The 15067-nt window shown below is 35.6% G+C and overlaps 1 protein-coding gene across 11 annotated transcripts in view; it reads right to left on the reverse strand.

Annotated features, from left to right (window-relative positions):
• The window catches only part of LOC125652523 (multiple C2 and transmembrane domain-containing protein 1-like), a 99003-nt gene that overhangs the window by 19370 nt on the left and 64566 nt on the right, over positions 1 to 15067 (reverse strand). For 7 of the 11 annotated variants that reach the window (XM_048881814.2, XM_048881815.2, XM_048881817.2 and 4 more), the window contains 11 exons: positions 12622 to 12651; positions 10200 to 10403; positions 7309 to 7436; positions 6372 to 6558; positions 4959 to 5013; positions 4148 to 4289; positions 3806 to 3908; positions 3400 to 3501; positions 3103 to 3177; positions 2607 to 2726; positions 71 to 199 (listed from right to left, as the gene is read on the reverse strand). In XM_048881814.2, the coding sequence (XP_048737771.1) occupies positions 71 to 199; positions 2607 to 2726; positions 3103 to 3177; positions 3400 to 3501; positions 3806 to 3908; positions 4148 to 4289; positions 4959 to 5013; positions 6372 to 6558; positions 7309 to 7436; positions 10200 to 10403; positions 12622 to 12651 (1275 nt within the window). The remainder of the gene's footprint in view (positions 1 to 70; positions 200 to 2606; positions 2727 to 3102; positions 3178 to 3399; positions 3502 to 3805; positions 3909 to 4147; positions 4290 to 4958; positions 5014 to 6371; positions 6559 to 7308; positions 7437 to 10199; positions 10404 to 12621; positions 12652 to 15067) is intronic. The other 4 variants (XM_056139246.1, XM_056139244.1, XM_048881812.2 and 1 more) reach the window with 1 other exon arrangement.

Below are 15067 nucleotides of genomic sequence, written 5' to 3' on the forward strand. Positions count from 1 at the left end.
GACGTGAGGACAAGTCATTTACAAATGACTAATAACACATTGATTGTTCTGATTTAGAACTAATACTCACCACTTCCTCCTTGCTTTCTACAGAGAATGCTTCTTTTGCTGACTTGATAAGATAATTTTTCAGAAACAGAATGAGTAACGTCACAGGTAACATATAAGGCTCGAAAAACCAGGTGATGATAAGGAATACCTGTTGCAAATTATACAAGACATTCTATTAATTCATAACAGATGCAAGCATTAAAAAGTTGCATTCATTGACACATATAACGAATCCCTTCCAATGCCACAAAGAAAAGATGTTATCTTTGGCAAGATGTGATCCTTGCATGATGAGACAGGAAATTATAAGACTCTCTTATGAGTAGCCATGAAATATAAGGTGATTCCACCTGAGGGTTGCAAAAAAGCTGTGAAACCCGAGGCTTTGCCGAGGGTTTTACCACTTTTTTGCAACCCCGAGGGTGGAATCACCTTAATATTTCATGCCAACTCATAAGAGAGTATTTTTCTCTCATATTTCTAGAGTTTTCCGTTTTCCTTGTGCCTAGTGACGCCATTTTGAGAATTTTCCAATTAATTAATTTTTCGCTGTACATTAAAAATAACACCAGAATCGAATTCTACGACCTTCATTTTGGCAACTATGTTGCCGACAAAAAACCGGCCGACGAGTGTATAAGTGAATCGTATTAGAGTTATTCCTCTTTGAATAAATCAATAATCAGGGTGATGCGTGACGTAACTCGACAGTCCATCAGCGCGAAACATTTTGACAGACCTAATCAGAAAATGAATCCACAACTGCACGTTTTTTTCTTAGAGGAGCATTGATATTGATATTAATTGAGCAGTTATTTAATGACGAGTGTGTGAAGAGAGATTCCAAGTGGTTTTTGTTGGTGAATATGGGCATGGCTAGACTTTCGTTTTTCACCGCGTGCAAGAACTCGAGTCTCTCTCATGGACATTGAAGGCACTTATTTCACCTGAGACACGGACAGTAGACGTTGACAGAGTGAATGTGGAGGTAGGCCTAGAAGTAATAGAGTGGTGATAGAGATCGCTAACTCCAAAAAAATATCACATAATGCACCGGATGACATAGGTGTATGAGGAATTTGTGACTGTTGTTGAGTGTGCAGTAATTGTTCAAGGAATGTGTATTTTTGTGTCCGGTCACATACACCTGGAGATTATCAGAGACATTACAATCTGTCATTTTTTGTACAAGAGCTTTGCAGACGCTAGTGTTTGTCAATCGAGGCGAGGTAAGTTGCAAGCTAGTTGTGTATTGATTATGACGTCACGGGATATGTAAGATAAACGTCACGTGATATGAAAGATAGAAATATCTTACATACCTTTCTTTCATAGAATATCTGTATCTTACATACGTAGATATGAGAGAAATGAAGGTCAACTAAGGATGAAGGAAAATGCTAGCATACACTGTCTAAGGTTTAAACTTTACTGTAAAATCTAAATTAGCCACATGAAATCCTACAGTTTTGAATTCAGGTGCATGTAGATAGACCTGCATGCCAACAAGTCGAAAACAGAGTTTGCAAGGGTACTTGTCTGTTCGGCTGAAATTGTCTGTAAAAATCACCACTAATGCCATCTTTTATGTGAGCTGGTGACTTCGACCTTTTGATATCAAAAGCGAAAAAGGGTTATCCCTTTCTGAAATGGACTCTTCCATTCAAATTCATTGTTAAACTTTTTAGATTATCATCTAGAAATCATTTATTTTGCCCTTAAAACCTTGCTGTGGCATCATTCCTTTGTTTGTTCAGTCTTAGAATTTACCTTTGGCCGTGAAATAATAGTGATCAGTCTGATATTGAGTGTAATATCACACTGCCTCAGTACTGTGATATCCTTCAAAATTGGACGGTCTTGGGTAAATCACCAAATAAACAAATGAAATTTAAAAAAGCAATCAGTTCTGCATTAATAAATAACAAACTGTCTGATATTTTTTCATACAGAACTATATCTAGTGTTTGAGATAACACCCTGAAAGCATTTCTCACCATATGACCCAATGACCTTTACCTTATAACCTCAAAAACAATAGAGTTCATCATGTAGTCATGGAGACTCTTCATCAGAAGTTTCAATACTAACACTCAAACATTTTTTTAGATGTCACCTGAAAACCTTTTTCTCACAAAAATCATTCCTGACTACGTGACCTACATCTTTGATCCTAAACACAATAAAAGTAATGTTGAAGTCATGGAGATTTTACATATGAAGTTTCATTGCTAAAGATCAAACAGCATTTTTTAATTTACGTATCAGGAAACTGTTTATCAAAATGTGTGACCTGGTGACTTTGACGTAGGACCTTTAAACCCAAAGAAAAATAAAGGTCTTCCTTGTTGTCACAGAGACTTTTTACATGAAGTTTAATTTCTCAAGTTCTGATGGTATAAGAAATTTCAACTGCAAAGTAAAGTGTTACAGACAGATAAAGTCCTCTGTTTTCACTGAAGGTGGGGAAAACTACAGTCAGTTTTGCCGAGTTCAATGAATGACCTAGAAGGCAGTGTGTACAAGGATGACATGAACATTGTAACAATACTAACTGTGAAGGCAGTAATACTCCTAGCCTTGGATTCCCATTCAAAACAGCTCTGCAGGAATTTACCGACCTCCATAACGGAGGAAACAATTTGTGTAACTCTGTTAATGTTCCTTTTCATCAGCTAGAAATAGAAAAAATCAAGCTCAATTTCAGATGCTCTAATTCAAGGACCCTGGGGTCCTCATATTGCTAACAAATGATGATGATTTACGGGACCTTTTCATTAAATTTTTCATATCCTAAAAACACAAAAACTCCCTTGTGAATAGCACTGCTCGATCATGAAATGGAGGGCTGTCTTGAGAGACAATTTATGGACTGTGGTGATAGAGATCGCTAACTCCAAAAAAATATCACATAAATACGAAGTGTTACTCATTTTCCATCCATAGTTATCATAAATCAATCATGCTATTGAAGGCTCATGATAATGAGTAGTGTTGTTTTAATTTATCTCGTGTCAATAAGTGTAGTATTGAACAGATCTTGAAACATACCGAAATTTTGAACTTCGGTTCAGGTTGCATATACTTTTCTTCCCTGGGATTGACTGTGCGAATGGCTGCTTTTACCTAAAGAATAAAAATCAATTTCCTAAAAGTTATCCAATAAATTCCATCATGTGAGGAAATGACTCCTTGCAATCATGCATGAAATCACTCCGCATGCAAATGTCATTAAATTAGCTGACTCAACCTGCCATTTCCTTCTCCGTTACATATTGCATTTTCACTGATTTACCAAAATCTTTGTGAACTATTAAAGTAATTATGATAGAAAGTTACAGAAATTACCGGGTTGTAAACAAAATCCATCTCCAATAAAACGGCCCCTTTAGCCCTTCCCATCAGTTTCTTGTCCTTCAAAGCATACCATCGTCTGATGCCTCTCTTCATCTGTAAAAATGTTACACAACACATTCACAAAGCCCATATCAAAATGTTTCAGTATTTGAAGTTACAATATACATTTTTAAAATTTTATTCATACAATTTTTTCAATATTAGGTGTTACAATGTACATTTACATTTAATTTCATTCAAACGCTTTTTTCAATACTAGATTTTAAAATGTACATTTGAATTTATTCATACAATATTTTTTTCAATATTAGATGTTACAATAATAATTTGATTTTATTCATATGATTTTACTTCCATTTTCAAATTGCAGATGATCAAACAAATTAAACCAACCAACCAGAAGAATTGGAATGGCTACTTTTCCGAGAAATTCCGATTTCTTATCTCTGTCTTCATCATACACAGTCACCTCCAACACTGAATGGATATCCTTCACATTACTGTACAGAAACAAAATCACAAACCTTTAACTTCACATTACTGTACTCTACTGAGGTAATATATACACATGTATATATATATCAGTATTTTGGTTGAAAAAAACAAAACAACTTTAAAATGGTGAAATATTATCACTGATTGGTAATGTTTCAGTCAAAAGGAATAGTTAAAAAATGTTAACTGCAAGTCATCTAAAATATATAATTTTTTTAAAAATGCTATAGGCGTAGCTTCTTACAAAGTGAAGACCTTGTTCCAGTCCGGATTGAGAGTTTTGTACTCCGTCTGGGTCTGGAGGCGAGCATTGACCAGTTCTAACACACAGAACGGGTCACTCTTCCCTCCAATATCAGCAGCCATTAAACCTTGAGCTTTGATCACTGAAACATGATACCATCATTCATTCAAAATAATTCTAACAGGTCAACGAGCAAGTACTACATAAGCATTTTAAAGAGAAATACTGTGTGCAGTGATGTCTTCAATACGGAAGTTCCGAGTTCCCCAAGAGTTATTTCCCTATGTCGAACTCTTCCGTAAATTATGACGTAAAATATGATGACAGTGGGTACATTTGCTAATTACTATCGTTGTATTATTTCTTAAAAGATGATATCCAGAGTTTCTGAGATCATCCTATCTCTGACAGGGAAAAGGCAACTTTAGTGAGTTTATGAGTATTGGATAACAAAATGGCTCAAACAAATATTGTTAATTGCCATCTTTCTTTGATAAAAGCGTCACTCATGTAGAAGAGGAAACGAATAATGATTCAATAGCAAATTTGATGATCTTATTCAAACAAATTATGCTTGATATGGCCAGAATATGCATACCAGTGATTGATATAAACAAAAGTTACGCTTTTATTACATTAATCGTACGTAATCGTTATGTACAATGCCAGTCTACGATATAATGCATACATTGTGTACCCACCATACGTCATAAAATGCGAAAGAGTTCGACAAAGGGAAATAACTTTTGGGTAACTCGGAACTTGCATATTATATAGCACTGGTAAAGAAACATTTATCAAAATTATTCACCTTTAACTTGAAGCCATCCAATGTCTTTCAAGTTTTTAAATGAGTTGACAACACCCTGAAATATCAAACAGCATGACTCTTTCAGAATATTTACAAAATACAAACATACAAAAATGACAATTTTTCAAAAAACATTGTATGGTGTATTCTTAAAGAAAATAAGTATTGTTTTCCAGGTATAGATAGATACTAGTACCACCCCAAGAAAAATTAACAATCATGGGTGCCTTGCACTTACAACATTTTAAGTACTGTACAAATTATTCAAGTAACATTAATGGTGTCAAAGGTACAAAATGATCTTGGCATGATAAGGGCAATATCAATCCATCAGCACTATAGTTTCTTAGAAACTCTGTTCCTGGGTAAATACAATTTGACATGGATGACAGATGGGTTTTGTCATTCTGACAGTTAACAGTTTTCAGTAATTGCTTCATCAAATTCTCCAAGACATATGATTATATTGAATGAAATCCTTCATTTTCTTTAAAGGAGTCAAGATATTGGGTTATTTTCTTCAAGGCATAAAGAAATCAATATTATCATAAGGGTTCCATAAGCTGAAAAAGCCCAATCAAAGAACACACATAAATAACTACGGTACAAGTCGTCTATAGTCCAATTACAGAAATCACATAACTACGGTACAAGTCGTCTACAGCACAATTACAGAACTTCTATAACTACAGTACAAGTCGTCTACAGCACAATAAGGAACTTTCGGGATGTGCCGGAATGACCAATTATATTTGACGTTTATACACCACAGTCATGTGATAATAACCAATTGTAGGGCAAAGTTGACATCGATGCAAATGGTGTTTTGCTAGCAAACGGTCCGTAAAGAGTTATGCGCAGTCATACCATGACAATCCAAGTCACTATTACCTTAGTACCTGGGTGTAAATTAGATGGAAGGGAAAAGGAGCATCTAGACGCGTATCATTGGATGCAAGACGTGAAGTTTTACCGATATCATAAAGATACTCCTTAAGATACTCCTTAAGATTTATTTCCCTCGCCAACTCACATAATTTAATCAAATGCATTTTCCTATAAAATGGTTGCAGCAATTCCTTTCTTTCAAAGATAGCATTTAAAATGCAGGAATTTGATGGCGATTGGAAGTATTTCATGCTTGTTTGCTTCGTTGTTATTGTAATCCAGAAGTGTCATGCCCTACAAACTACATTCAGCGTGCAATAAAAGTCAGAGTGGATCCGTGTATCGAAAGTCCAGTATTACAGAATTTGTATAACTACAGTACAAGTCGTCTACAGACCAATTATAGTCCAGAACTCGCATACATGTATCTACAGTGCAAGTTCTTTATAGCCCAATTACAGAACTTGCATTTAACTATATATATGGTGCAAGTCGTCTACAGCCTAATTATTATACTGAACTCACATAGCTACGGTATAAGTCGTCTCTTTCCTTGGTGTTAGTAGTGTAATTGATGAGATCTGTGATGGTTTCCGCACCCTGTGTCCCACTGATGGTCAGCAACAGCTTGATTGTGCCAGCTCCATCCTCCAGCTCTTTTACAATCGTGTGAGTCTTCTCTTTTTCTATCCCTGAAAGATCAATCGTTGCTCTGAAAGAAAAAAAAAAGATATCTTGTTAATTACCAGATCAAAGTCAGTTACAAGAAAATGTCACTACAAAGAAACCACTCATTAGTCTTGTCATTTCTTCACAAGCTTTATAAAGGCACCTTTACCAATATGCATCTCTGTCATGCAAACTCTTGAAACAAGCAATTTTGTTACATTACACTGATTTCTAGGCAAAGACATTTAAAAGAGGTTAAATGAAAACTAAAATCAAAGGCACTTAACAAATTTAAGTGCATCCACATCACTTTAACAAGAGGCCCAAAGGCCTTATCAGTCATCTGAGTACTAGTGAAAAGTATCACTACTCCCAAGGGCTTAGGATAATGAAATCTAGAAAAAAATTCCTGTTCTGAATATCTATGCTAAATTCTAATGTTCAGCAACAGTATAAAACAGGATGTGTTCTTAAAACTTCACTGCCCTCAAAAGTGCATACACTGATGATATCATATGACATTGTAGTACATAACAATCCACAAACCCTTTATAGAAAATGCATGATGTTGCAGACATGAATCAAAGATCACATGACATGCATAGCCAATGAAAATCAGTCAACATTTTGATGGCAGTCAACAGTTCATAGGACTGGAGCCTGGTCAACAGATCAGGGATGAAGGAAATTGGGTCTTTATTCAGAATAACAATCAAAATGTAGACTTTTATTGCTACAGTTTTAAGTTGGGAAAAAATGAAGATGCATGTCAAAACACAGTTGGTATACAGACCTGCCCATAAAATCATCAGATCTCAAGTCATGATCATATACACTGATGTCTAAAGTCCTAGACTGGTCATCAAAAATTCGAAGACTGAACTGTTCCAACCACCGGGGATTTAAAGTCTTGAACTTGTGCTGAAAAATAAGAAAATTCACTCAACACCTACAAAAGCAAGTCAAACAAAACAATTGCCTTTCCAATTACAGGATAGAAATTGAGAGGTTTGTTTTAAATTCCCTTGCAAAAAATTATGCAGCATCATTTTAAAGACTACCTATGTGAATCTCATTTTGTGATGTCTCAAATGTATAGCTAGCAATATAGTGTTGGTTTAAGGGTCATAGCCAAAGTTACTCTTGAGAAAAATTTTCCCGTCACAATAGATAAGTTTAGACAAGTTTATTCCAATTTCCAATTTTGGGCCCAGAGGGCATAACAGTAAGACATTTTATAAAGAAGGAAATTCAAACAAGAGATGTTTGTAAAACACATATGCCCCCCATGGTGCAAAATTAAAAAGGATTATACACACACACATCATTTAATTGAGAGTAGTATCATCAATTCAAAATATTGAGCAGACAATATCTTCCTATGTCAAGAGTGGATTGACCATGTGACCTAAAAATCAATAGGGGTCATCAACTCCTGAAGATGTACCAGTGTACCAAGTTTGATGTCTGTCAAGCAAAGGGTTCTCAAGATATTGAACGGACAGTATATTCCTATGTCCAATTTGACCCTTGACTTTTGACCATGTGACCTTAAAATAATTAGTAGTCATCTTCTCCTGAAGATGTACCAGTGTACCAAGTTTGATGTCTGTCAAGCAAAGGGTTCTCAAGATATTGAGCGGACAGTATATTCCTATGTACAGTTTAACCCTTGACCTTTGACCACGCAACCTCAAAATCAATAGGTGTCATCTTCTCCTGAAGATGTACCAGTGTACCAAGTTTAATGTCTGTCAAGCAAAGGGTTCTCAAGATATGGAGCAGATAGTATATTCCAATGTCCAGTTTGACCCTTGACCTTTGACCATGTGATCTGAAAATCAATAGGGGTCGTCTTCTCCTGAAGACGTACCAGTGTACCACGTTTGATGTCTGTCAAGCAAAGGGTTCTCAAGATATTGAACGGACAGTATATTCCTATGTCCAGTTTGACCCTTGACCTTTAAACATGTGACCTCAAAATAAATAGGGGTAATTTTCTCCTGAAGATGTACCAGTGTACCAAGTTTGATGTCTGTCAAGCGAAGGGTTCTCAAAATATTGAACGGACAGTATATTCCTGTTTAGTGTGGCCCTTGACCTTTGACCATGTGACCTCAAAATCAATAGTGGTTGTCTTCTCCTGAAGTCGTATCAGTGTACCAAGTTTGATGTCTGTCAAGAAAAGGGTTCTCAAGATACTGAGCAGACAGTATATTCCCATGTCAAGTTTGACCCTTGACCTTTGACCATGTGACCTCAAAATCAATAGGGGTCATCTTCTCTTGAAGATGTACCAGTGTATCAAGTTTGATGTCTGTCAAGCAAAGGGTTCTCGAGATATTTGACGGACAGTATATTCCTATGTCCAGTTTGACCCTTGACCTTTGACCATGTGACCTCAAAATCAATGGGGGTCATCTTCTTCTGAAGATGTACTGGCGTACCAAGTTTGATGTCTGTCAAGCAAAGGGTTCTCTAGACATTGAATGGTCAGTATATTCCTATGCCCAGTTTGACCCTTGACCATATGACCTCAAAATCAATAGGGGTCATCTACTCCTTAGGATGTACCAGTGTGCCAAGTATGATGTCTTTCAAGCAAAGGGTTCTCAAGATATTGAGCGGACATTATATTCCTATGTCCAGAGTAGATTGACCCTTGACCTTTGACCTGAAAAACAATCGGGATCCTCTTCTACTCATAACTAACCCACATATGAAATATCATTATCATCAAGTGAATGGTTCTCAAGATATTGAGCGGACAACACATGGTCTACAGACCGACCGACCGACAGACCGACCAACAGGTGCAAAACAATATGCCCCCTCTTTTTCAAAGGGGGGCATAAAAAGAAAGAAAGTTTACAACATTAACTACAGGTTACATAGACTGCAAACTGCATGTGGATGCAGCATGTTGGGGAAACAAGTACATACATATATGAATTGCTAATCATGTATATATACAAGTAGATGGACAGTATCAGTATTATACCAATATATGAATAATAAACTATAATGATTTTTGCAGTTTTAAAGCATCACTTCTTTTTTGAAAGTTTGCACTAAATATTCACTCAATTTGACAATTACTGGTTTGTCTTCATTAATCATCAACCAAGTAAATTTGTCCTTATTTGTTAGATAGATAAAATTTTTGTTGAGCTTGTATATACCATTAAAAAATATATTTCTCTCTTCAACATAGAATGGACAATCAGTAAGGAAATGAAATTCATCTTCAACACAATTAAGGTTACATAATTCACATATTCTTTTGTTTCTTTCTAAAGAAATCTTCTGGCCAGAATTGGATTTTGTAAATTCATATCTTCCTCTTTCAATTCGAAGGTCATGTGCACTAATGTGCACAATATGCTTCATGATGAATTTTGTGTACCCTATTTTTACCTAACACATTCAAAGAATGTCAGATATCATCAGAAAAACAGCTGATTATTCTATTAAAATACATATTGTATCTTTACAAAAGGTCACTTGTACTTTAAAGGTGAAGGACTTAATAAGATCTTTGAAATTCATGATTTATGATACAAGTCCCATTATAACATGTGTCCATCTACTTTTATACAATGAACAAGCTTTGGAGAACTCTACAACAAGGAATACCATTCAATACAACAGTTTACACTGGAGTATAAATGTAATACGACATACTTTACTCTTGTATTTCTCCTGTCCGAGTCTGAATTTGACGTAAGGGTCACTCAACCCATTGTCGTCCATAGCCATGAGATTCTGACCCTCCACTAGCACGATATTGACGATTCCGCTCCAGATCTGCATCTTTAGTTTCCTCGCCTGAGATTCCAGACTTCCTGCTGATTTCTTTAATGTTGATCCCCTGGTTTGATGAAATTGCTACAAAAACCATTACCAGAATATCATCGAATTTCTTAAAACTGCCAACTTGATAAATAACTAGACAATAATCGACATGAATTTCTTATGAGGAAGAAAACATCTACCCAATAAGTAATTTCTCATGAAATAGTAAGAGACATCCCAGTTCATACATCAACAGATACATCAAGTGTATTGCCTCTTCCTGTCTCTATCTTAGATACTTGTCCAAACCTTTATGTCACTCTAATGATACTGTAATTTGTAATTATGGCCAAATCAATACACTTCAATATTCCAACAACTTTCTCAGTAGATTGGATCTCTCTTCCACCTCAATTCCTTAATTTCTGACAGATGAACTTCACTAACAGAAAATTATATCAGTACTGTGAACCATGCAAATCAATTTAATATAATTTCATAATTCACTATGTGGACATCATTTTTTAAATCTTTCTTGCTTAATTTCCTATATATATATAATTAGATATATGTCTGGTATTCACAGTCTCTCCAAGGTGAATTAAAATGGAAATGTCTCATATTTGGAGACTAATGATACAATCTTGGTTAGTACCTATACATATTCATCATTACTACAGTAACTTGATCCGAAGAGTCACCTCACACCGACTTGACAGGCGCGGATCATCAGATCACACGATCCGTACCTGTCAACGAGACGTGATCCAACTCTTCGGATCAAGTTATTGTAGTAATGATAAATTTTTTATATACCTAATGCATTTTAAATCCACATTTATAAGATAATAAATGTAATCCAAATTATCAAAAACCGCTGCGGTGGCCAAGTGGTTAGAGCATTCGCACCGCATGCTGAAGGCCCGGGTTCTAATCCCGGCAGCGACAGACCTTAGTTGTTAAAACAGGTAGTGATAGTTCCATCGCCAAACGCTCGGCATCAGGTGTGAATGTCACGGGTCCTCGGAGATGACCTTAAAAACGGATGTCCTTTGTCACAGAAATGAAATGAATGACGTGGACTCAGCTGAAGAAAGCAGCTCATAACAGAGTCCGTTGGCGTGGTGTTGTTGCAGCCCTATGCTCCACCGGGAGACAACAGGAATAAGTCAAGTAAGTCAAGTTTGTCACAGTAGGTGTGGCATGCTAAAAAACTTTCACTACTCAAAGGCTGTAAGCGCTGAGCAAAGGCCTAAATTTGAAGCCCTTCACTGGTCTTGGTGACATCTCCATATGAATAAAAAATTCTCAAGAGAGACATTAAGCAAGATACAATTAATCAATCAAAAACACTGACATACAGTGAAATTATATCTCGTGTACGCAGTTTTGTTTGTGACATAGTTACTGTAGATTCCTTATTTTACGCGAGTACTTAGTATCACAAAATGAATCGTAGAAGTCAAATAACGAGAAAATAAATTCGCTAGAGCTCAGTTCATCAAGTGTTTTTGCATGTATTTTAGCAATGTAAAAAATGAAAGCGAGAATTTTTTTTCGCGAGTGATGTTTCTTGCGAAGTTACACGATAATAAATTCCTCGCATATATTTACAGTAAAATTTTCCACAAAAAACGTTGTGTTGATGCATTGTGACGTCATCAGTTTCAGAGGATACTGATACAGAATCAGTCACAGTGGTGATCCGGAAAACAGGAAAACTGGTGATTCTGATCACACTCTGTGAAATCCACAGTATCAAAAAATGAAACATCGATGGGTATATAATAAAAAAAAATATTGGAAGTTTGCAATAAGCGTATATCCATGAGTGAAGCATCTGTTAATTGAACCTACCCATTTCAAAATTAAACAGAAACTTCTTATGGTATCAACTAAAATGTATCACTTGATCTTTACTACATGTGTCTAGGAAGAACTAAACTATACGTATACCACAGCTGCAATAAAATATTGAGTCTATTTATGGAGAGATATTAAAATGTTCATATACAGTGTGTATGGATAGTTTGTGCATATCTGTTAATCATCACATCTATAAATACAACTGTTACCAGATCTACATGTTAGTTATCAAACTGCTTTATACATTAATGTTAATAGACCTACATGTTAGTTATCAAACTGCTTTATACATTAATGTTAATAGACCTACATGTTAGTTATCAAATCTATACATATTCTGTTTATATAATACATGTGTCTGTTAGTTAATTGTCAAATCTCTACATGTAAATAAAAGATCCATATGTGCATACAAAAGTGTTGCTTCAATCTATATTTTACTCACATCTTTTGAAATCATGTTACTAAGTAAAAACTGAAAATATATACAAAAAAATGAACTTACATAAGTACAATAAAAAAATGACATATTTATTGACTAAAATACTGAGTGTACCCCTGGCATCTAGTCCAAGTTCAAGGTAAATTTCACTTACCCAGGGCACCCAGGATAAATGCGAACTTTTTTGGCCACTACAGAATGTGTGTAGCAACTGACAGACAGATTGACAGACACACGGACAGACACACGGACACCCAGATGGATGGACACACGGACAGACAGATGGACATACACACTACAGAATGTGTGTAGCAACTGACAGACAGATGGACAGACACACGGACAGACAAACTACAGTGATTTCTCTGTCTTCACTTTCTATACAGTGGTCACAAAGAGCTGTTACCATCTTAAAGTGGAGTTGGATTTCTACTACAGAGACGTGTAGCTCATATGTTCAGAGCTTCTCTCAATAGTTTTCTTATGTTCACAGCTTCTATCAATAGCTCTAGATGTTCTATCAATAGCTCTCTATGTTCACAGCTTCTATCAATAGCTCTCTATGTTCACAGCTTCTATCAATAGCTCTAGGTGTTCTCTCAATAGCTCTCTATGTTCAGAGCTTCTATCAATAGCTCTAGGTGTTCTCTCAATAGCTCTCTATGTTCAGAGCTTCTCTCAGTAGTTTTCTATGTTCAGAGCTTCTATCAATAGCTCTCTATGTTCAGAGCTTCTATCAATAGCTCTCTATGTTCAGAGCTTCTATCAATAGTTCTAGGTGTTCTATCAACAGCCCTCTATGTTCAGAGCTTCTATCAATAGTTCTAGGTGTTCTATCTATAGCTCTCTATGTTCACAGCTTCTATCAATAGCCCTATATGTTCAGAGCTTCTATCAATAGCCCTATATGTTCAGAGCTTCTATCAATAGCCCTATATGTTCAGAGCTTCTATCAATAGCCCTATATGTTCAGAACTTCTATCAATATCTGAATCTGTCCCATGTTTGCTTATCCTTTAACAATTTTTTCTGCTCTCAGTTAAACCACACTAATATCGAGGGGAAAAAATAGACTACACTTACAACAAAAGCATTTTAGTTTACAAACTCTGGAAATCTATAGTTCAACAAAAAGGTAATAATGATTCACAACTTAATGGTAGATCCAGGAGTTGAATGGGTGTTCTGTCTGGACAGCTTTCCGGAGTTCATATATTGTCACATGTATTGTCTATCTACACAACTACATATTCTATTGATTCAGTGGTCTGGCAAATTTCAGATTTGATCAAAGAAATAAAAGTCTGACATTAACTTCTACTGGACATAGCATCAGAATTCATAAATTCCACATATTTCATAACAAACATTTCTTAATTACACCTACTCTTATCACTGCAAGTGGAGTTGGATTGATACAAATTTGCAACCATCTTGGATTATATTCAAAATGCACATTTACATTTCAGGTATCAAGGACATTCTACTTGGAAAATCGCTGACAAAAAGCTTTGAAGACTAGTTCCCTTAGCTACGTAATGGGGTAATTTGTCTGCGACTTGGCGGTAGAAGTGATTGCAGAAATAAAATCAATTGTTTTGCGTTCTCTGCCATTTTTGCAGAAATCAATGAGGACTGACCAGTGTACTTCTCAATATTAACTCACAAATCTGTCATTAAATGTTGCTGTTATCAACAATCAATCCACTGTAACTGTCATAATCTATAAAGCAAAGCAAGCTTGGACAAAGTATATGATCATAATGCTATTTTCTTGAATCTAATTATTAAGTTCTGATTCAGGACTTCACACTTTCAAGAGTAACATCTCACTTACATATTTCAAGCAATTATGAGGGTGCAAGTCTTCCACATTTCCCTAATTTTCTCCTTCTGTAATCGTGGCAATACAAAACAATATTAAGCTGCTATCCGATTTATGCTTGCTCTGGGCTACCTCTGTAAATTTTCACACGGTGCTAACACAGTGTTTTGGTAGAGGACAGTCTATGTATATCAGAGACACACGTTATGTTTCTGACATTTTCTCTAAAATTATTTGTTCATATCAATATAAAGAATTTTTGTATGATTTTCGAGATTGGTTTAAATTTTCATACCATACTTTGTATATCAGATGGTTAGCTCAGTGGTTAGATTCACCTCACTAGAAATGCAAGGGTTTCAGGTACAGTACCATTATGTTCTAAAGATTTTTCCTCCTTCTAATTGCCATAGTAATGTGCATTACACAACTTACTGCAATACACAAGAGATGATTCAATATTTTTACTTGCAACAACCAGGAACTATCAAAATAGGTTAACTTTAAAACAGACATGATAATATACTCCAAGATTTTTGTAGAAATGCGATAGAATGCAAGTGAATTATACGTGAAATGTCAAGACAAATTATATATTACCGAGAAAAGTGGCATGTAAAATAA

The sequence above is a fragment of the Ostrea edulis genome, chromosome 5 (assembly GCF_947568905.1).
Source record: "Ostrea edulis chromosome 5, xbOstEdul1.1, whole genome shotgun sequence".
Taxonomy (NCBI): Eukaryota; Metazoa; Mollusca; class Bivalvia; order Ostreida; family Ostreidae; genus Ostrea; species Ostrea edulis.